This window comes from Macrosteles quadrilineatus, unplaced genomic scaffold (assembly GCF_028750875.1).
Source record: "Macrosteles quadrilineatus isolate MER2022 unplaced genomic scaffold, UCM_ALF_1.0 Scaffold_5__1_contigs__length_97177068, whole genome shotgun sequence".
Classification (NCBI taxonomy): domain Eukaryota; kingdom Metazoa; phylum Arthropoda; class Insecta; order Hemiptera; family Cicadellidae; genus Macrosteles; species Macrosteles quadrilineatus.
The window spans coordinates 96,681,419-96,706,213 of record NW_026542598.1 but is presented as its reverse complement, the minus strand read 5'-3'; the positions used below and the strand labels follow the sequence as shown (position 1 = coordinate 96,706,213).

Here is a 24,795-nt window from a genome sequence, read left to right as displayed (position 1 = left end):
AGAGAAAGTGCAGTACCAGGTCTGCTGCGACGGGGGCGGCTGTTCGCACGGTGCCACGCCCTGGAGAACCCTCAGGGTTGGTACCTCGGGGAGAAAGCACCAACAAACCTTTCTCCCAACATAATTCATTCAATCAGCCAACTCCGTATCAATTACTGCTCTTGTACTGTGCGGGTGGTTTACATTGATAATCAACGTAATTTATTGCCAACCGATCGTTCGTAAGATTGCTACTTTGCCCGACTCATTAATCTCATTGTGTGGAGGATGACTGCTGTACAAACAGCACGACTGAGTATAGCTTTGAACATATCGTGTAATTATTTGCCGCGGAAGAATTCAATAAAATACCTCGTGAAACTCTCTTTCATCAGAATAAGGTTGTTATTTTATGTCACTGCTAGTCAATGAACGTCGGGTTTGAAGACTTCATTATATCTTACTACCTCTGATTAGAAAAGATAAATAACAGTTTACAATGATAAAAGTAGTTAGCAGTGCTTGGTAGTCCCAGTTTGCCATCCCGACACGGAAGTGTTCCTTTGACGTCCGCGGGGTCGAAGCCCACACTTTCTCTGGAACACTTGACTTGAGTTGCAGTTGTGTAACAGTGTTACAGAAGTATTCCCCGTTATCTTTGGGGAGGTCGGTTGTTACGTTTACCGCCAAATTGGGCCATGCGCGAGCGCCACGAAAGATGTTATTTTCCCAAGTTGTTCAATTTTTCATCGCCCAACTCCAATAACTGAGGCCGTGTCAAAATCACAGGGTCGATATAAGAAACTTGATAGGCTGTTATTACGAGATTATCGGTTTTGAGAAAATGACCAGATTGTACAGCATTTAGGTGGTGTCAGGTGTTGTAGGTTGAATTGAGTTTATATTAAATTATTATTAATGGAGTTACATGTATGCTTTACAACGTGTGTAAAAGAATTTGATGCGTGGTACAATCTAGACAATATTGTTTGAATTGTTAGCTCAACAAGTTGAACATACGTTTGTAATACTTTACCTGAATATCAATGAACTTAATTTATCAGGAATATCACTACAACCGCTCTCGATCACTGATCACTCATTCAATCAGAGAATAGCTCGATGTTGATGAGCCTTGGTAACCAACCTGAACTTTTAATGTAGTGAAATTGTAATGTAAAATACATTGCGGTAGAAACATAGTCTAGCTAGGTTACGATTGGTCTAGTGAGTCCATCGTGATTCAGGTTTGTGATTGCTGTTCAAATAATAAAAACCCTACAGTAGTATTTTGTAGACCAATCTAATTAAATCTTTTTATTAGCTCGCTTTCTTGTCCGGTACAAATTTTGATATCGATTTTAAACGAACTTCCTGATGAGCTAGAGACTTGAATCTTGAAACATAGCTAGTCGATATGTACATCCACCTAAGTACATAATCACATTTGAGCTTATATCTCGTATGTGTGTGTAGATAATAGTTAAATAGGTGAAGATAATTGTAAATTAGCTATTGCTTGCGCCCCACGTTTTTCATTAAAATCTTACAAGTATTTATTCTCTCCACATATTTATAAATTATTTTCAACTTTTTAGTGCGTTTATAAACGTGTCATTTTTATTTATAAATTATTTAATAACCTGATTTTACTTTAATGCATTCCTTTAGTGTTATGTTATACCGTTATACCTATGTGTATTTTTCGCCTATCCTTAATGAGCCAGCCATGTTTCAACAACTTACTACCTACCTACTTCTATATAATTAATAGTTTTTATAATTATTTCCCAATGAAAAACAAACATGTGAGTAATGTTTTAGAAATTGAAACATATCCCTGTAAAACTCATTCAATTTATTAAACCCATAAAAAGACATGGATACCGTCTTTTACCCTGAATTTAGGGCTTAACACGAAGTTTTGTTATCCCTTGGTGTTATGATATTATGCACAACTGGATAATACAGAAAGTCGATAAATTATATCTAGATTGCTATAGACGCCAACCAGGCGTACCAACGGGTTTAAACCCAATTTCTATTTTAAAAGAATGTTACATTACTCACACGGCTCAAGTTTATGAAACATATCTCAATTTTGGAGAAGTGTTACTTTCTCAACACTTGCACCTTCGTTGTTATTGAGCGGACCTCCAAAATAAGAGAGGATGCGGATACATTAGATGATTGGGTTATAGCGGAAATCCTTTAACAGAGAAACTGGAATATAATGTGGAATGCCGGTAGAATCTTCCAAGTTTTCGGGGTTCGTGATTCGAGAATCTGAAATTACCTGGCATATCTCGCTGTCTTTAATAGACATCACATCAAATTGTAAAACTTGATAGTTGAAAGTTTAATAAAATCGTACTCTTCAAGAGTAAAATATACAAATGACATTTAAATTATTTAAACGTTTTGGATATTGTGGCTATAGTTTCTCTAGATGAGGTAGGTGAGAGTGGTGAAGTTTGAAGCACGGACGAGAACCTACGCCATATCCCGTAGCTGGGTCCTGGGGCTGGGGGTAGATGAGGTACTACTGCATTGGTTAGACGAGAGCGGTGAAGTTTGAAGTACCGACGAGAACCTACGCCATATCCCGTAGCTGGGTCCTGGGGGCACGATTTTTATTTCAGCTGCAGTTTTTTAATACGGACAAAATAAGAGTTTAAAAATTAGAAATTAAAAAAAAATTACTATAGGCATAAAACTAAAAAAATATATAATTAATTTTTTAATTAAACTGTCATAACCTAACCTAACTAACCAAACTTGCTGATAATGAAAAAATTGAATAATGGCTTACTAATAGAAAAAAATAGTTCTGTTCATAAAATAAAACTATAAACGCCTCAAATTAAATTTAATATTTTTTAATTTTTTAAAATTACACTGTCATAACCTAACCAAACTAACCAAACTTGCTGATAATGAAAAAATTGAATGAAGGTTTACTAATCGAAAAAATAGTTCTGTTCATAAAATAAAACTATAAATAGCTAGAATTCAATTTTATAAGGTTTTAATTATAAAATTTAACTGTTATAACCTAACAAAACTAACCAAACTTGCTGATAATGCAAAAATCTTAGACAAAAAGTTTGTGCACCCGATGAGTTTCGAACCCGGTACCATAAATTTAGAAATCCGGCACGCTATCCACTAGACCACCGAGGCCGATAGCATCAGCCCGTTTCATTGCGCTAATGGTATTCCCTCAGCCAATAGGATGCTCTCGTTTTGTTCTTATTAAAATAACTGCAGCTGAAATAAAAATTGTGCGTCCTGGGGCTGGGGGTAGATGAGGTACTACTGCATTGGTTAGACGAGAGCGGTGAAGTTTGAAGCACGGACGAGAACCTACGCCATATCCCGTAGCTGGGTCCTGGGGCTGGGGGTAGATGAGGTACTACTGCATTGGTTAGACGAGAGCGGTGAAGTTTGATGCACGGACGAGAACCTACGCCATATCCCGTAGCTGGGTCCTGGGGCTGGGGGTAGATGAGGTACTACTGCATTGGTTAGACGAGAGCGGTGAAGTTTGAAGCACGGACGAGAACCTACGCCATATCCCGTAGCTGGGTCCTGGGGCTGGGGGTAGATGAGGTACTACTGCATTGGTTAGACGAGAACGGTGAAGTTTGAAGCACGGACGAGAACCAACGCCATATCCCGTAGCTGGGTCCTGGGGCTGGGGGTAGATGAGGTACTACTGCATTGGTTAGACGAGAGCGGTGAAGTTTGAAGCACGGACGAGAACCTACGCCATATCCCGTAGCTGGGTCCTGGGGCTGGGGGTAGATGAGGTACTACTGCATTGGTTAGACGAGAGCGGTGAAGTTTGAAGCACGGACGAGAACCTACGCCATATCCCGTAGCTGGGTCCTGGGGCTGGGGGTAGATGAGGTACTACTGCATTGGTTAGACGAGAGCGGTGAAGTTTGATGCACGGACGAGAACCTACGCCATATCCCGTAGCTGGGTCCTGGGGCTGGGGGTAGATGAGGTACTACTGCATTGGTTAGACGAGAGCGGTGAAGTTTGAAGCACGGACGAGAACCTACGCCATATCCCGTAGCTGGGTCCTGGGGCTGGGGGTAGATGAGGTACTACTGCATTGGTTAGACGAGAGCGGTGAAGTTTGATGCACGGACGAGAACCTACGCCATATCCCGTAGCTGGGTCCTGGGGCTGGGGGTAGATGAGGTACTACTGCATTGGTTAGACGAGAGCGGTGAAGTTTGATGCACGGACGAGAACCTACGCCATATCCCGTAGCTGGGTCCTGGGGCTGGGGGTAGATGAGGTACTACTGCATTGGTTAGACGAGAGCGGTGAAGTTTGAAGCACGGACGAGAACCTACGCCATATCCCGTAGCTGGGTCCTGGGGCTGGGGGTAGATGAGGTACTACTGCATTGGTTAGACGAGAGCGGTGAAGTTTGATGCACGGACGAGAACCTACGCCATATCCCGTAGCTGGGTCCTGGGGCTGGGGGTAGATGAGGTACTACTGCATTGGTTAGACGAGAGCGGTGAAGTTTGAAGCACGGACGAGAACCTACGCCATATCCCGTAGCTGGGTCCTGGGGCTGGGGGTGGAGTTGTGGAGGTTTGGAATCCAAAGAGGAATCTCCATTCAAATTGCCGTTCAATCTACTTCCTGTCGGCATCTACCATCATTAAATACGTGTGAACCCTGATAGCTGTGCTAGGCTCCTTATAAACCCTACAACTACAACTACAAGTCCGCTTTAGCTGATGCATATTATCGTACAGTATCAACAAATAACCCCGCCGCGGCACCTGCAGGCTAATCTTATTGGATTCATACACAAATATTTACATTAGCAAGACACATTGATTTCCCATTAAATGACATTACATTTCACAAGTACCTACTTAGGTTTGCATCAATGGGGACGGTGTGTTTTTTTAACTAAATCTTAATAGTTTATAAGGTGAAATAAATAAATTTACAAAATTTAATCAACATAAGTTATCCATAAACAAGTAATCTACAACAATTTACTTAATTTCCATAAAAGAACATGAGAATTTTAAATTTACAGTTTTTTTTTTAATTTTCTCCATAATCATGAACCGTACAAAACACTTAAGGAAACTAAATGATGTGGTTTTTGTAAGCTCTTTAAAATAGTTTAGAGAGAAGTTAGGAAATTTTATGTTTCGAGGGTCAAAAACAAGCAATTTAAAAAAGCAATTTTTACCCCATAAAATCCTTTCCCATGGTCTCATCATATTGGTTCGTGAACTCATTAAAGTTTATCCCGACCTACACCTTCAACCCTAATTTCATGAAAATCGGACCAAAATTACTCGTCGTCATCGTGTTTACGGTATATATACATACACTATCTAACAATTTGAATTAATAGTGTTTTTAGCCTGTTGGGAAATCAAAATGGAAAAGTAAATCGGTCCTGGGTTAGGTCTTATCGTGTCACCTACCACCTACGGTATGTTAATAGATACTATGTTATTTCCCTATAGGGAAATTCGCTAAAAGTTACAGGATTCATTATACAAGGAAAATCACAAAAGAATGGACTTATGAAACCGTGACTAAAATCCCATATCGTTCGTTGTTATATTAATGCCTTTATACTAAATAGGCAAACACATTATACCTATGACTGAAAGACATTCTATGAGTATCAAACACATAAGGTATAGCAGCATGAGGTGTAGCAGAGAGTAAGCATGTACTATTTATAAGAGTAGGCTACTTGAGTGACAATGTAATAATCATGATAGTTTGACAAATTGCATCACAATCTTACTAAGGAAGACAAATAACATTGCTGGTAACAGACGAGACAACACACCCTTTACACATACTGTAACATGGTATATGATACCATGGAGAAGCAAAGTATTATTTTATATATATCCTATATAATGCGGTATCAAAAAAATAAAGATAATATAACATAATGCATACAAATTAGGATTACTTCTCTGTACAATACACTTTTCCATATAGAATGCTTTTATTTGTTAGACAGGGAGTGTCGAGGCGTATGTATATTCAGTGCTTACTGACACACTTCACCTGACGTAGGACGGAAATGACTTCAGATCAACCTTTACTGCCCTACCTAATAAACCTACATAATACAATTTAATAGGACATGTATAGTTTGATTGGATAAAATCGCGAATTGACGTGTCTTGTTGATGTTGTAAAATTTAAGCCCGGACTTACAATAAATTTTTCCTACAGTCACCCGACAAAGTTGGCTTCCTTGTACTGTTTATAGTACAGAAAGCTGCTAATTGCTGCATATTTATACTTTGCCGTACGGTTTATACTTTGCCGTACGGTTTAAACTTTGCCGCACATCAGGATTCCAACGAAACAACACAAAACAGCGTGGTTCCATTATGCACGTAATCCGTGTACGCTTGGAAATAGGTTGGCAACACTTAAAGATAATTATACTATGAGCAGCTGATTGACTATTATTACTACGATTTAACCTGTCATTTCGTGTTTATAGTTTAGGTATTTCTGAACTTTCTGGACTTTTCTTTTAAACGTTTTTAAAACCTTCCTACGATCTTAATAAACAAGAAAATACCTTTTAAGCATTTTTTTTTAGGTGCGGAAACCACTTCAAATTACAAAAACATACGGAACTATATTCTCAAAACGCGGAGCAAATTTCTTGCCGAGGAAAAATAGCGGAGTGATATGGACCACGGGTACTACTTTCTCTAGGGCACCATTTGTGTTGCCAGCTGAACCTAAAAACGTGTTGCATAGTGTTTGAAAGACTAATTATTTATATGCTTTATAGTGACTGTAGGAAAAAAAAAATGTGTAACACGAGTGAAAAAGGCCTTTGCTGCACTCGAGCATTCCACACTCGCCTGCGGCTCGTGCGTAAACATTGCTCTCGTGTGCAGCAAAGTGCCAATTTCACCACTAGTTACACAAATAACTATTTACTGAGACAGAATGTTTTCTTTTACAAACCTAGATCTATTCTAAACTCACTAATGTCCCCAAAAGTATGCAACGCAATGACCAGCTAGGTCTGACCACACGAAACAGTAATTAACAGCCTAGAGGCGTAACATCGCCGGAAATTCCGCCTTCCAAACAAGGGGAGAATGTAGAACAAACGCTTCACCACGCCAACCAATCGAGCGGCTTGGCGAGGCAATAGTCACAGTTTGGCAAGTGTTCAGTGTGTCTGTCTAGTGTGTAGATCCAAGATTCTATGGACTGGAGTCGACTACTGACTACTGACAATAGGCGCGTGTCGTAGTGTAGTTAGTTTGCAGTTTGTTGCACCACTGCATTCTAGCTCCACTTTCCTTATCGGTTGATTGACGAATGTTCAGACAGTCAGGTGTTAGTTCGATTGGATTGAACGATTATCTGTCCACGATAAAGATAATTTAAGGCTGTTGTTTGAGGTTATGTTTGTTGCTCAAGCGCATTCTCAGCTGTTGGCTCGCTCCTATCAGCTGATTGGCCAGTGTCCACACTCGAACAATTGCGTGGTCGCGCGGTGTGTAGTGTAGTTCGCACAGTGTCCGCAGGGCCGCGCTGCTACAGCCCTTTTTTTCGGAAGGACCTTGCTTGCTTCTTGCTCGCCTCTTGAGCCCACTATTTCCTGCCCTTCGCTCGGATAAGATTTCAGTCGAGTCAAGTATCGTGTCCGTGTCGCCCTCGGTAAAGTGACTTTTGTTTATAAGAGTTTATAGTGTGTGCATTGGTGATTTAATCGTAAACAGTATATATTTTACCACAATTTTCTTTTATTAGGGCACATTTTGTATGGAGTGCTAAAAGTTCAGTAAGTAGTAAAGCTGACTTCATGAAAGAATATAGATAAATAATATCTATCGATGTTTTAAGCATAAATAATAACTCTCTGCTATGCAAAATACAGAACCATTACAGAAACTTATACATAGACCATAAGTGACATAATAACATGTTTATACAGTTGTAAATTAAATAAGTTGAAACATTATTTCTACATTCATCAAAGATGATCGGTTCATACTTGTTAATATTTTACACATTTCCATTACCAGAAAGAAAAATAATACGCCTCGATTAGCGATATCGATGTATTAATTAAGTAAAACAATCGAATAGGTACTTGTTATATCTATCTTCCCGTACCCTAATCTTAAACCAAGTAACAATTTTCTAATAAACTGAAGTATGTTTCGTAGTACTAGCTGTACAACACTGTACAATATCTCCGTTTGATTAAAAGATCCCATTGTTGATATGTCTAAGATTGCTCGGGCTAGATTATTGTGAAGGCCGGAAGTTATTGGTCGCCTTCTAATAAACAGAATTAGCGATCAGATATCCACGTTCATTCAAAGACTGTTAATTTGGCATTCAATAACAAAACTTGCTTTCCGTATAATCAATACAAGGTCTAGCATTATCAACCGACATTAAAGGAAAGAGTTCGGAATTTGCTCTTTTTTTAATAAGAAGCAAAAATAGAAATATACATATATATATATATATAAGGTTATGCACCGATTTTTTTCGTACAGTATTTCCATACAGACAAAGACAGGTGCAAGCTACGGCTCGATTTTACCTCTGGTTTGAAAGAGCTTTTGAAAGAAAAGGTCTAGAACAGGTGGAGGGGTCTATAAATACGTAGCTATAGAGGCTGCCTTTGTCGTTCTGCTATCCTACCCATGAAATCTAAATGAACGTTTGTATACCAGAGCGATTAACAAGTTTTTAATCTTACTACAACTCAATCGTCTTGGTTGTATAATTTTCTCGCTTGGACAATAGTTTTTTTTTTGTAATTGTATATGATCATTTGTAATGGGTTCGGAACGAAACTTTTGTTCAAATATCAGTAAGTTTGAAACACCCATATCTAACTCAAGTAATCATCATATTGTATATGATCCTAATGAATCAGTATCATCGAATTGTCATATTATAGTAACTTATAAAATTATTTGTAGTATGCCTACACAATATTAGCATTTTCGTTGGTGGTTTGTATGGTCTAAAGTTTCAAATTCAAACAGATGACCGTTATCTGTTGCGTGGTTATCAGAGGTCAAGTTAGCGATAGCATACCCGCTATTGGCTAGGCTGGCGAACATTGACACCATGACACCAGACACCAGATTCAAATAAAGGCGCGCATCTCAACAGCTGGCGTGAGTCACCGCTCTGGCGCGCTCTCGCCATTGGTCACTTGTACTTCATTTTACTGGTCCCACAATGACATAATGGAGCAATTCTCCTTGGCCTTCGCTATGCAACAGCAAAGCGCCAACGGCAACCACACTGGAATTTCTTTTATTCCACTCTGAATGGACTAATGCAATTCAATTAATAGATGTTTTGTGTCTGTGTTGCTACGTGTTGTTGTTGTTGATTTAATTTGAGCGACTAATCGATCCTCTTTGTCGATGAATTTTTGCGATGTATCGTATCACATTATTAATCAATAATTTTTTTTAAATAGTTTAGTGTAGTTTACCTCTGTTTTTGGTGATACAATGTTTTACCTAGATTCTAAAATCTGATATTTACCTCAGTTTGAATTTGATTTAAAAATACTTTTCTCTGGAGTCCACGTGGATATCCCATAATTGCAGCTTTATTGCCCTTAGTTTGGCCTTATCTAGTAAGGTTGACCTATCTGATTCTTATCTAAACAAAATGTACCCAACCAAGCATGGTCTGATAAAGGTTATAGAAAAGTTATAGAATACTCGAAAAATTAAAAATAAATACAGAGGGTCCAAGTGAAGTTCAGGAAAGATGCGGACAAGTAAAGTTCCGCACACATGTGGTGTGAGCCGGGGGAGAGGAGCGAAGTCAAACTAAGCTACCCGAACAACTCTCTAAAACGAATCGCTCTCCTGTTTCAGTTCGCAGAGCTAAAATAACGATTATAAAGTAAAATCAACATTTCGAATCATAAGACTTAAAAATGTGAAAGACAGGAGAAAAAAAAAACTAACGAAACATGCTAGATTTTAATAGGCCTACATTTCTAATAAGTTCAATGTAGCCTATATCAAATATTTAAGTATTCTTTACAAAAATACTTCTATACTAAATATAATATACTACAGTATCACATTATTATAAATATGTTTTCGTTATTATACGTTACAACTTAAAACATAATGATGGATTTGTACTATAAACTAAACTTATAAACAAAATTACGGTATTGTTTTCACGTTGCATAGAGTTATGCTACTTTTATGTCCAATATTCCTAAGAATGCCGTAACGAGTAGGTATTATATCAGTTTCTGTATGTTTGACTGTCATTGTCTCAGCGTCTCTAAGCCAATTAACACGATTTACCCCGGGAGTAGAGCTTAGAGCACAGATGAAGAGTGAACTATTTTTCTTCTATTCACTAAACCGATTAACATGTCTCATTTTATCTTTATACAAAGAGAACGGACCACACTCCTAAATTAAATTAGGTACAGGGGTTAGTATATTTAACCAAGTTTTTTTTCTATAAAAAATCGAAAAATAGTTTTAGTTAATAGTTTTTTTCTATTAAATCGTCTTAATGGAAGTTGGGTGATTACGTTGGCTGTTAATCTACTGTAGAATTAGCAATACTGTTATTTTCATAATCAATGGTTATCAACCATTAATTAGGGACGCATAACTATGAAAAATGCTGTCAGTAAATAGTTTCTTCTTTACTCAAATATTGCTAAATAAGTTAATCTTTAAAACCTATTTTTTTTTAGATAAAATGTGCATTATTCAATAGCAAAACTGCGGATCTGGATTGGGAAAACTAGTCGATTTAAAGAGCCTTTCACATAGCTTAGCCACCCCTGCCTTTTGCTACCCCCTCGGCTCAAACTCCCCGGAACTTCCCCTATTTGTCCGGAACTTCCCTTGTCCGCATCTTTCCGGACACCCTAATGGTGATATATAAGTATCTTGTGATTTAGATTATATAATAGTCCAGATAAAATCTTGAGAAGGCCTCGGATAATCATATGGTAACCAAGCCCCATTGTCCGTAAACTTTAGTCTTCGGTAGATCGTGAGAGAAAGTGGGGGAAACTCAGTTTTCAGGGTTGGCAGTTGGCACGACTGGGACACCGAATAATGATTGGCTGGAGATTAATTCCGCGGTTTTTTGACTATTGGTAGCATTGCAGGGTAATAAGAGGTTACACTATATCCTTCCTGAGAGTTAAATGTACTATTTCCTGAATGAAGTTTGTCTGAAGGTTAACCAGTCAAGCTATTGCTTTCTGAAGCTACGCATTTCAGTTTCAACACAAGGACTGCATTGTGCGCCACTAAGAATATAGGCTGAAAAAAATGTCATTTGTTGCTCTTAGCTATGCACTCAAAACATATTTACTAATTCGGGCATACGCAGGCTTTCTTTATAAATTCCATATAAACACAGATAGGAGGTAACCATAATGATGTATATATTTGTGCTTTTTAGTGTTAGAGGAACGTGTACCAAGCTTGTTAACCACTCTTCTCAACAATGCGTAAACATATGGCCATTATCAGCTGATTGGCCAGCTGATCTGTAAAGCCACTGAGGCGCGCTGCGGTGGTGTTGGAGTATGAAAGCGTGGTGCATCACTAGTGACTAGCGGTGGGCGTGTAGTGATCTAGTGACAGTGACAGTGATATAGTGATACGATGGGACTGCATCATAACCACATTGACGTCGAGGCAGCAATGCAGTACGTCAGTGATCTGGAGGAGGCCAATTATCTATTTAAAGGTATGTTAGAATTAACCAATAATAATTGTGACTGACTATTACAATTGAATAAACCCTAGGATTGTTAGTCAGTACTATTAATGTACATGTGTATTTTAAATTACTCTTTTTTACTTTATATACAATTGGAAATTATATTGTAAATTGTAGGCCCTAACCAATATAATGGTTTGAATTTTCCTAACACATCGATATCCTCCTGCATATCATCGCATAAAGTAGGGTTAAGACCGAAGTCTATTACTAGGCTACAACCCAATCTACTGTTGTTAAGGGGGGAGTTCACGCCAAAAATGGCCAAAATATGAATTTTTAAAATTTTTTTTTTTATTTTTTTTTTATTATATATTACATTCTGAACATAAAACAGTTAAAACCAACCTTATACGATTTTTTTTTCTCATAAAAAAATACTTTGAAGTAGCACTTTGTCAATCACTAAAAGCACCGTGTTTTGGTATTCGGTCGTTGCCAAAAATGGCCAAAAAAAGAATTTTTACAATTTTTTATTTTTTTTATGTTTTTATTATTTATTAAATTCTGAACATAAAACAGTTAAAACCAACCTTATACGATTTTTTTTTCTCATAAAAAAATACTTTGAAGTTGCATTCCGTCAATCACTAAAAGCACCGTGTTTTGGTATTCGGTAGTTTTTCAAAAGTTTACTTTTTTCGCATGGGAACATAAATATCTCAAGTTCTATACTAGATAGAAGGATGACATTTTTTTTATTTTGTTCAGTTTGACAAGATCTACAATCTCTAGCATGGATTTGTAAAAATATTGTCATTAAAATATTTAAAAAAAAGTTTTTACCAGTTATTTTGTGGACAAAAATATTTCAAAATTTAAAAATTTACTGTAATTTTATTTTATATAATTTCCTTAAACCCATGCTAGAGATTGTAGGTATTACTCTCAGGAACAGATTAAAAAAAAAACAACCCTCTATCACTTTTAAAACCTGAGAAATTTATGTTATCGCAAACCCTTCCAATACACAAAAAATCCCCCCCCCCACCCTTGGGTAGTGGAAAAAAAAATTTCCAGTTTTTTCTGTATGTTTTATTTAACTTCACCTTAAGGTGTAGTATGAGTAAAATTGGTTTGTAAATAAAGATTTTCACTTTTTATTTGAACTCCCCCCTTAAGCAACATTAATATTGTGAGGGAAGGGGGTAGCGGATTTCTACCCCCGGATATTTACCCCCATGAAAAAACGCCTACGTCATTTTGACGTCACGAGGGGCGGGGCCTATACACGGTCGAGAAACTGCCCGCGACTGGAAATCTACCCCCGGACATCTACCCCCGGACATCTACCCCCAGACATCTACCCCCGGACATCTACCCTCAGACATCTACCCCCAGACATCTACCCCCGGACATCTACCCCCGGAAATCTACCCCCAGACATCTACCCCCGGACATCTACCCCCGGAAATCTACCCCCAGACATCTACCCCCCGTGGTCAGCTCTGTCACGTATCGGCCAATATTCATTGTTGTAATTGATTTTATTGACTGTTTTATGTAAATAAACGGCTCTTCGGTTAGTAATTGCCCTCTAATATCTAGTATTACGCATGTGACATGTCATTGTCTTGTTTAACATTATCTATCTTCCTAATGAAATAGGCTGTAACATCCCTTTTTCACCCGAACTACTTGACCGATTTTTATGATCGAGGTGTAATTTTAAATCTTAAGATCTAGCGCAACGCAAAATGGTAATTAAAACAATATTTTGATAAAGGGCTTCAAAAGTTTGACCCTTAAGCATTTGATTTATTTCTAGACAGTGATTTAAATGTTTGGCCAACTTTCACACACAGTAACACCTAACGGCGCATGCACGAGCGCAGATCGTGAAATTTAATACATATCATTGAAGGAGGTTATTTACTGATTACTAGAGGTAAAAATACAGTGCAGTTAAATGTTGATAAAAAACCTGCCACTGGTTGACCAATAAATTAATTAATTACTAGGTGAAACCCGTCAAAATCGACGGTTGCTTTAAAGGCTTACGATAATTCTTTTAACTGTGACAGAGTGAAATTATAATGTGTTGGATGTATGTGTCTTAGTAGACAGGATAAGATCACAATGAACTTCTTCTGTAGATAAATAATTCGTTGGCTAAGAAAAATATAAGCCGGATTAATAAATGTCTCAATCCAAGCGCATTAAAATAGCCCTGGTCTGAACCTTTTTTGTAGTATGTAGTTAGTTTAATAACATTCAAAGGCTCTATTGTGTTTTCACTAAGCTGAATGAATACATCAAAGTAACATCTCTAACAAGTCTGCAATAAATTGCAATTTGGCAGATTAATGACTTAATCGTACACATATTTCTTCATAAAAATTATTATAAATTTAATCCATTTGCTGTAAACCACTATTAATTTAAAAATATATACACGGCTCATATGGGCAACGTGCCCTTCTGCACTTGAATTATTTTGTATTGTATTACACAATCGAAATCTTTTCCAATAACTGAAAACATGTATGAAAATAATCTTATGAACCTATGATGATCTGTCTTAGATATGACAAAATATTAGCAAAAGTGGTCAAAAATGCAGACACCAGCCGTAGGCCTACAATAGATATAAGATAATTCAATAAGTAATAATTTTAATAGTTACTGTATGTAATATTTTCCAATGATTTCGTAATGGAACGTTATACTGTATTGCAGAACATGAGATGATGCAGAACAAAATACATTTTTAAATCAGAAAACTACATTGTAAATACTTCTTTTTGACAAACTCAGTAACTCTCTATGTGTTGTTTAAAATACAATTTTAATATTAACAGCTGTTTCATTAAAAGTAGTGAAAAATTATCCATATGACAATAATGTAAACAAATCTGGGAAAGGAACTTTTAAAGGTTTGCTTATGGGTCAATCTTTTGAAGCCCTTTATCAAAATATCGTTTTAATTACCATTTTGCGTTGCGCTAGATCTTAAGATTTAAAATTACACCTCGATCATAAAAATCGATGAAGTAGTTTGGGTGAAAAAGGGCTGTTACAGCCCATTTCATTAGGAAGATAGATAATGTTAAACAAGACAATGACATATCACATGCGTAATACTAGATATTAGAGGGCAATTACTAACCGAAGAGCCGTTTATTTACATAAAACAGTCAATAAAATCAATTACAACAATGAATATTGGCCGATACGTGACAGAGCTGACCACGGGGGGTAGATGTCTGGGGGTAGATTTCCGGGGGTAGATGTCCGGGGGTAGATGTATGGGGGTAGATGTCCGGGGGTAGATGTCTGGGGGTAGATTTCCGGGGGTAGATGTCCGGGGGTAGATTTCCAGTCGCGGGCTGTTTCTCGACCGTGTATAGGCCCCGCCCCTTGTGACGTCAAAATGACGTAGGCGTTTTTTCATGGGGGTAAATATCCCCAATATAATTCAAATAATCAATGCGAAGGAAATAAACTATATTTTATTATTTCAGCAGTGCATTAGCATAATGTGGCGAACTAATGGGAGGGGGGAAATTGTTACATCAAGGCTGAACTACATACAGTTTGCTCTCAAGGAAACTAATATGTACAGTATCTATCTATATATTAATAGGCAAGCATGTTTCTTTAAAACCTTGTTTTTTAGCTTTTGTGCATCGCAGGGAAAATTTACTCATACTGTTAGAAAGATATTTTCCTGTAGATGTGCAGAATCCCTTTAAAAATTAAAATAGGCAAAAAATAAGCCCAAAAAATGAATTGGAAAAGAAAAAAATAACATGGGCTTTATGGGTTGCCATGCTGGTGACGAAATAACAACGAAATATAAACAGAAAATCAAAACAAATGTAAGCAATTCCAAACACATGTTTTATTTACAGTGTATGGGTGAAAAATAGAGAAGTCTGTACAATGCAACTGGATTTTTTGGCTAGAAGTGGTTAAGGTGTGGTGCAATATCTTTGAAGATGAACCTTTTTCGTGCGATCATGTGTTCATACATGTTAAATTTTGAGGGTTAAATGAAAACAAACAAACTGGCATAATGTATTCTTTGACAATAGTTAAATATACTTACTCTACTTTAATAAAATCACTTGATCATTAGAGAATATTTACTGTGAAATAGAGACGTGATTCCTAATTCCAAATCAACGAATGAATACATTTTTATTTAATTATTTTCTTCGAATTAAGTGATGGTTACTTTGAAAATAATTAATTTAACATGAGCAAATATTAAAATAATGAATCTTCTTGCAAAATTTATGTCGATTATTATATTAATAGAATAATAAAGTTGCTGTCCCTGGGATACACATGATAAACTGTTGGGACATAATGATGATTTACGTTTCGTTTGGAAATATCTTAAGACCCAGACCCATCTTTTAAGAGTTTCAAGTTAGGGGTCCGAATTATATAGGCCTACTCTCGAGATGACGAGATCAACTTTTATAGACTAATGTTTTGAATTTGACCCATCTAAATTATAATTAACAATTAAATTGTATTGCTAATAATTCACTTATGCAATCTGAAGTTTACCAGGTACCAAACAGGAAAACGTTATACGATAGGCTAAGGGAGCGAGATTCGAGTTTGGTTATAAAATGCAGTAGCCTAAATACTGAATGTTTTCAAATAAATCAGACAATGACATATACTAAATTAATTTATTTGATCTTAAAAACGAACATTCTTTCGTAAGTAATACAACATTGTCCCTAATTAATTGACAACATGCCAGTTTGTTTATTTTGATTTAACCTCAACAATTGACATGTGAACATTGAATAGATTATATCACTCACTATAGCCAAAAGGTTCATCCTCATAGATAAACAACATACCTCAACCGCTTCTAGCTAAAAAATCCAACTGTTGCCTACATATTTTGTGGTCGAGTTTTCGACCACTGGACGACCTCTAGTTTTTTTTATTGAGTACGCAAATAAAATTTTTGAGTGTAGAATAATAGACTAAGCATACACTTGTTCGTTGAGTTGTGATTTGGATATAAATTATTACACTCACTAATTTTCATGGGAAAGGGCCTGCGAATTACATCGGTAAAACTTAAGACTGCATTTGATTTAACACAGTGAGTTATAAGACAAGTTTTTTTTGTAAATCCACTATTTGTAAGGAAGTCTGATTTGAACATGTATCTGTATACTGTACTGTGCTTAAATCCGAGTTGTCTCAGCAGATTACGGTGATTGATCTGTAGTTGTACTAACTACTCGTCTCAGACGTAGATAAGACACACACTACTACAACGTCAATTTTTCTAAGGATGAGTCTTTATCTTGACAACGTAGAGTCAAGGGGCAGTAGTGTATGCTATAAATAGCTATCATGTTTGTCATCATTGTATGATTTTGAGCATGTTGTTTTTCTACCAGGGTCCAGATATTCTATATTAATAAAAGTATATAAATTCAACCTCATCTCCCTACTATGAGCTCCTGCAAAGATTACATTATATAAACATTATGAGGTATCTTATGATCTTATCTCTTTGCACATAACATAACGAGTTGTGGGAAAGTTGGTTTTACTTCACACAAACGTCAAACCCAGTTGACACAATTCGTATCCAAGTTTGGACAAGAAAGCTCTGGTTCTGGTTTCTTCCCACACTAGTGCAGTAGTGATGTGTATAGTATATGGAATGGACATGGAATTCCTCCTAGCTAGGTAAAAAGCGATTAAAAATACTATCCCATTGATTTATCTTTAAAGTTATGGGACAACAATTAAAGCATCTCATATGCACAGTATAGATCTTTGCTCAAATTATAGAAAAGGTTTATTTACAAGTTTTTACTACCTCGAGGTGAATTTGTCACAAGAATCGATTACTGCACTAACATATCCCGAGCCAAGTTTATGTAACCGTTACATGTTACATGTTACATGCCTAGCACGGAGCACGGGGAGGAAGTGACTCTGCGTGACGGGGTTAGTAAGGTTGCAAGATCATATTGTGGTGACGTCATTCGTCATATGGTGAGCGCCACAGTGGCCACAGTAACCAGCTGCTTGTGTGTGTCGGTAGCAAATAGGGCTTCAAAGTTGTGAGAATGTAGTAGTGTTCGTGAGAATGGTATTAAAGAAAACTGAGAAACTATGTTTACCTATACAGTCAACTGCTGTATACCCCTACATAACCGTCATATTAATTTCACCTTGAGTAGTAAAATATCGTACCATTGACTTTAATTTCTAGTCTATTGCTCTGCACTATTAAACTTAACAACACTTTCAGAAATATATTTTCCAATACAACTACAGTTCTGTTTAGTTGCTTCTGAAAGTATGCACTGTATTGACAAAGCCACTTGAACGCTGACAACACTCGAGGTACTTTACTTAGTAACTCAAAGGAAACCAAGATCGATAGTCCACGTCTAGCCGAGCTCTTGACAGTCTGCCTCCTTGGCTGCTCTTATTTAGGCCTACGTCGCAGTCTCTGCAAATATTTACCCGCATTCAATAATACCAACCAACTGATTGAACTTCTTTCACAGAAGAGTGCTAAACATTCGCTATGGTGATGGCAGGTTTGAATCAGTGGCCAGTTGAAATTTGTTACTGTAGTGGATTATCAACTATGATGTATAATTACCTCGACATAGTGTATGAATGTAACTGTATTCCGAGTTTTAAGAAGACTTTTTAGATATTTTTAGAACTATACGGTTTTTGTAACTGTACGTCAATTTAAACGCATGGCAATCATCAGATCAGAGCATAACTGATAGAATAGGCAAATACATTATTTAACACAGATACCGTTATGTCTTATGTGGTCGTGCATCGCATGTAACATCAGTGTCATTAGCCACATATACACATACATATTATACCCAGTGTATAAAACGAGTCCGGTATGAAATGTTGCATACAACCATGCGGAAGCTTCGTTTCCTCATCCTTAGTAAAATAATAAGACTAAGGTTATATAAATGCGTTTGCTTGACTCTAGTTCCTTTGATTTGTGTAATTGTGAGATTATAGCAGTATGAGAATTGTCTTATTTTTTATTTAAGAAAACTTTATTAAAATTAACATGATACGAGGACGATTCATTGTTATTGAATTCATCCGCTGTTATTGGTTAATCATCGATCAACGAGAGGCTCAATATTTTATCTGGTTTAACGATAAGGTATCGATGATGAATTACAATTTCTATAACAAGAGGCCGATAAAGATTCAAATGCACTAATATTGACATTGATTAAAAAAGAATAATTAAATATTCATAAGATCCACTACAATGCATTCTGAGAGAAGGTTTAGCTTGACCTTTGTGGAACATAGAAGACCACGATCCGTGAAAATATTCCATAATTGGTCACCAGCTCGCGTACTTTCCCGCCAAGGTCACTCGCCGTATCATCTTATCAGCTGGTCGATTTAATCGCAGCTATTCGCGAATCTGGAGCTTCCAGCCGTGGCGGGGAAAGCGCTATGATATGCAGCTGTGTGGTCATGAATAAATCTATGAACGCAGCGCAATATTTCACCGTTTAGTTATTTATTTTAATACCCATTCTAATCTTTCCTGGTTGAATGTTTTTTGTTTTAAATAAGTATCGGAATGTTGTATACCATACATGGATTTACATTCACAGAAAAAAGATTCAATAGCGAGGATACTTGAAAATTATAAAAATAAATTTAGGCCTACATTCAAAATTGTTTTGGTGTTTTCGACTACCTGTTGATATTATTTTTTTAAATAATACATAGTAACTTAATGGTTCAATTTTTGTGTTTTTAATCTTAAATCTAATTAAAATTCTTCTTTACGCCTCCTTTCTGTCCCGGCGTCAAAATCATCAGTTCTACAGTTAAACTTTAGGGACGATTTGTAAAGGCTGATGTTGTTTAGTTGTGATATTAACATTTTTACCTTTAACAGCTATTTACCCGTTAACTTGGCAACGAATCTGGGCTCTGGTACTACAGTACCATGATTCCTAATTCTGTTAAGGTTTTGCAAAACCATTCTTTGCCTCTAATTTGGCTTGAGCATTTATTTTTATTTTAGAGTTGTAGATATATAAAAAAATGCAGTACTGGTAGTAATGATGTTAAAAAAAACAATATAAATCTAGAGAACAAACTAGTATTACGTTTTGTTCTAGAAACTCGCAAAACATTGTACAGTATTCGCAAAACATTGTGAGACTGGCAGTAGGCAGGCAATAGACCATAATTATAATTAAAGACGTATAGTAACGTATAATTAAGGACGTTTAAATGAAAACATTATTTAATTTTTTACTCATATTTTTATGTTTTTCAGTTTTCCATGTTTCACTTTCTCGTGGTTTGCTACCTTAAGGGTAGACTTAATTGAATTACTTCCCGTGTTACTGTATTCGGTTTTACTTTGATTAACAGTTAGCTTCATTGCCAAGTCATTTTCACTTTTACATTTAAAACAGCTGCCGCACTCATAGATGCAACACTGATCGTCTGTTGTACCCACGTCTCCGAATACAGTCTTGCTCGCTATGATCTTGAAACCTTTGGTAGCCCTCGGACTACTCGGGTAATTTTCATAAATTCCTACCTCATCATACTTGCTAAATTCACCAGAAGAATTATTTTTTTTAGGTTTCTGGATTGGATTAGTTTCGTAAATAGTAGTCCTCCCCCCTTTGTGAGTATGAGACAGCTCAAACCCTCTTGAATTAATTGTGTATGCAGTTAAAGTTGAGTGATTGGCAGGTTTGTCTCCAAATGATGTGTAATTTGTTTTTATATTTTTCTCATAGTAACGTTTAATTTTGCTTGAGCACTTTCTTCTAACTGCAATACACAACGAGGGGGTATAGAATGGAGCCGCCGTCCGTTTAATAAAATTTCCTCTGAGAGCAATATGAATCTCATCCGTACTTAAAACATCAGCAACTCCATCCTCGAAAATTAGACTACTTTCGTCTATCACTATCCGTCGGTTCCCTATTGTAAGCGACATTGGAATATTGTCACGTTCTTCCAAAATATTTTGGGAGTAAAACTCTCCACGAACGGAAATTTGTATGCCGTCATCGGTAATTTCCCTACATTGAAGTGGCTTTGTACGTTGAAGTACTGGCTCGCCTTTGTACGGCTGAATTATAAATGCAGGCTGCTTGTCACGTTGGACATAACCGTGAATTAAAACACGTTTAATCTTGTATTCGGGTATATGTATATTGTTCATTGCAATGGAACGTGCCTGGAAGCGATTATTGTGTTCCCAACGAAATGATTTTGCCTCCAAATCCTGACCAGTATTGTTAAGAGGACCCATCTCAATATTGTTCTCTTCTTTTTCTTCATCAGATAATTGCTGATACATAACTACCGATGAGGTTCTGGAAATACAATGTGATTCCCTCTTGACACAGCCCTCACTTGGAGTCCTTTCCCCAATTTTATCAAATGACTCTGACTCTAACACTTCACTTCCAGAATCAGATTCATCGAGTTCGTATTCCTCAACTTCAGTTTTTTCAAACTCGTCCAACTTGAGAGCAAGATGTTCAAGTTTATCCAAGTACCTCTGTAAGTTTTGTTTTTCACTTTTCATGTCAGGCGACCTTGAAAACAAACTATCTCCTCTTCTCCTGATGTTTAAATTCACTAGATTCCTCATTGCCTCTAGGCTGCTTTCAGGTACAAGAACCGACGTGTTCCTCTCAGAATATGCCTTGAAGAACGTCTCAGTTTCTCCAGGGACTTTTACTTCCTCAATGGATAAAGCTCTTTTGGATTTACCAACAACCACTGGTTTATATTCTACCATTTCTGTGAAAAAAGTTATCCAACTAGTTTATTTATATTTAACATAAGATAATTTGTAAACAAAATATTTTTCAATATTCATAACAACTCATCCCAGCTGACGTACCAAAACTTATGTTAAGCCATCTGGTTAATCAACTTTGAAATAATTACGAAATTTAGTACTGTATTTTGTTTTGCTAAAAACCACAATGCAAATACTAGATCAGAAACGGTATGCATCATAAACATAAACAAATTATGTTACTGGCCCGAAAGTAAACCAGATTAAAAATTGCTTAAATGAAACTGTGTAACCATTATGTTAATGTTATTAGCATAGGATTCGGGCCAGTTACGTCATTTGTTTAGGTTTATGATCCATACTGCTTTTTGTTCTAATATTCATGCTAACAACTATTTTAACCTGTTTGATTCTTCATTTGAAAAATAATTCAGCACAGTTGGTAATACCATGGACTAACCAACATAAGTACACTTCTCATCCCATTGTAAATTTTGAAGCTCATTTTTCGTGTCTAGTTCATGTCCGATGACACTGGTGACTAGTGTCACTGAGATTTTGTTTCTATTATTTTAGAGTTAATTTCATGATTTGTGATTTACTGTTTTGTTATGACTAGAGGATGAGTTATTGTTTATGATTATATCGTTTTATTTTTTCAAACCGAGTTTTAAAAGAATGAAATAACAAGAAACAAATTGTAAACAAAACACGACCTCTTTAGTGCACCAAACAGAACTAACGATAAAATTGGCTTCAGCTGTTCCATAAGGATGCAAAATCTACTAGGGAGTGTAATACCATAGACTAACCAACACAAGTAGACTTCTCATCCCATTGTAAATTTTGAAGCACGTTTTTCGTGTCTAGTTCATGTACGTGACACATGGGCGCTAGTGTCGACGAAACTTTGTTTCTATTATTTTAGGGTTAATTTCTTGATTTGTGCTTTATAGTTTGGTTATATAACTAGGGGACAGGTTATTGTTTATGATTAGATCGTATTATTTGGTTAAACGAGGTTTTAAATGGCTGTAATAACGGGAAACAAATTGTAAACAAAATACGACCTCTACAGAAAACCGTACAGAACTAACAATAAAATTGTCTTCAGCTGTTCCATAAGGATGAGAAATCTACTAAGGGAGTATGTTTTATCTATGGTAATACTTATTGTGCGAGTTTTAAAATTTGCGCTCTCCTCTAGCTAGGACAGTATATCGAGTAGATCTCGTTAATTTACATATGAGACCCAAAGTATGTATTTGATTAGTTACTAACACCTTTGATATAAACAACCATGACCATGCTCCACAAGCCATTCCCTCTCCACCAGTAGATATAGCGCAGTGTTCACCCTATCAGAACGCTATTGCTGCACCCCGGGGCCCTTGGGCAGATATAGATCTGAGGAAGGGAAGGTAGTGCACACCGCACACGCCCTAATCGTGAAAGTACAAAGAAAGTACTTTTACCCTATCGGAAAGATGACTTGTTGGCTTTATAATTTGTGACATATTACACCTTTCACTTTACAGCAGACTGTAAACTTCAGCTCCAGATCACCTCTTGTCTCACGGTCTTGAGTCTGCTGCAGTGTTTTCATACACTATTCACTATCACTTCCATTTCCTTTCAAGAAAAACAATTATATTTATTATTCACTAACAACGAATAATGTGCAACATTTATTGCCGCTAACACACATGTTAATATCATGTTTATTAAAATGTTAACGCCGTTGGAGTTTCACACTACTGCAGGAAGGAAGGACAGTAGCAGTTGGTGTGTTGATGATACTTTTGATGGACAGTAGAAGTAGGTGGGTTGATGATACTTTTTGATGGACAGTAGCATTTGGTAGGTTGATGATACTTTTGATGGACAGTAGCAGTTGGTGGGTTGATGATACTTTTGATGGTCAGTAGCAGTTGGTGGGTTTATGATACTTTTGATGGACAGTAGCAGTTGGTGTGTTGATGATACTTTTGATGGACAGTAGCAGTTGGTGGGTTGACGATACTTTTGATGGACAGTAGCAGTTGGTGGGTTGATGATACTTTTGATGGACAGTAGAAGTAGGTGGGTTGATGATACTTTTTGATGGACAGTAGCAGTTGGTGGGTTGATGATACTTTTGATGGACAGTAGCAGTTGGTGGGTTTATGATACTTTTGATGGACAGTAGCAGTTGGTGTGTTGATGATACTTTTGATGGACAGTAGCAGTTGGTGGGTTGATGATACTTTTGATGGACAGTAGAAGTAGGTGGGTTGATGATATTTTTTGATGGACAGTAGCATTTGGTAGGTTGATGATACTTTTGATGGACAGTAGCAGTTGGTGTGTTGATGATACTTTTGATGGACAGTAGCAGTTGGTGGGTTGATGATACTTTTGATGGACAGTAGAAGTTGGTGGGTTTATGATACTTGTTGAAAATGACTGTCTCTAGATGATTATTTATATGTTAATTTAATTCATCAGATGTTTTATTTGTTTACATTTTGCAATTAGTGTTTTCCTTTTGATTGATTGTTAGAAATGGTCTTGAATAGTTATGTCTGATTAAAATTGAAGTTCTTTTTGTACTATGTTTTCTTGAGATTATTTAAAAAGTATACCCCTTTTAGAAGAATCAGTATCGCGTTTTAACATTTGGCGACCGTGACAGGACAATATGATGAGTGAAACTGATGTTAGGGAATTTAATAAGAACAAGAAACATAGAACTGTTGTCAGGGCAAACTTTTCAAGACTAGTGAACCATTTAAAGGATGAACTCACACAGGAAACGGTTCACATAGATGAATTGAAAGGTAGGTTTCAAACTGTAAGTATGGTTTATGAAGAGTTAAAGAATTTAGACACAAAGATATCTGACCATTTATTTCAATTTGAGGAAAGTGAAGCAATTCTTGAAGAAGAAGTGTCTAAAGCTTATAGTTATTTGGAAACCTATAATCAAGTAAATGTTTTGGTACAAAGTAGGTTGAATGAGTCTAGAGATTATGATTTGGTCAGTAGTAATTCAGCTAAGAGTGGAAGTTCAAATTTAAAGACTAAGCTTAAACTTCCCAAGATTAAACTAGTACAATTTAGCGGGAATCTTAAAGAATGGCTTCCTTTTTGGGGAATTTTTAAGAGGATAGATGAAGATCCCTCTATTGATGATGTTGATAAGTTCCACTATTTAGTTCAGGCCACTATTC

At 36.6% G+C, this 24,795-nt stretch overlaps 1 protein-coding gene across 5 annotated transcripts in view; it reads left to right on the top strand.

Moving 5' to 3' along the window:
• LOC128994107 (cerebellar degeneration-related protein 2-like) overlaps positions 1 to 24,795 on the top strand; it is a 133,073-nt gene that overhangs the window by 70,612 nt on the left and 37,666 nt on the right. Inside the window, exons 1-2 of one of the 5 annotated variants that reach the window (XM_054418377.1) lie at positions 7,579 to 7,692; positions 11,470 to 11,760. The exons of 2 other annotated variants lie outside the window; for them this stretch is intronic. In XM_054418377.1, coding sequence (XP_054274352.1) covers positions 11,676 to 11,760 — 85 coding nt within the window. In that variant the 5' untranslated portion in view covers positions 7,579 to 7,692; positions 11,470 to 11,675. Of the gene's footprint in view, positions 1 to 7,578; positions 7,817 to 11,469; positions 11,761 to 24,795 lie in introns of those variants that run through there. 2 more of the 5 variants (XM_054418376.1, XM_054418375.1) reach the window with 2 other exon arrangements.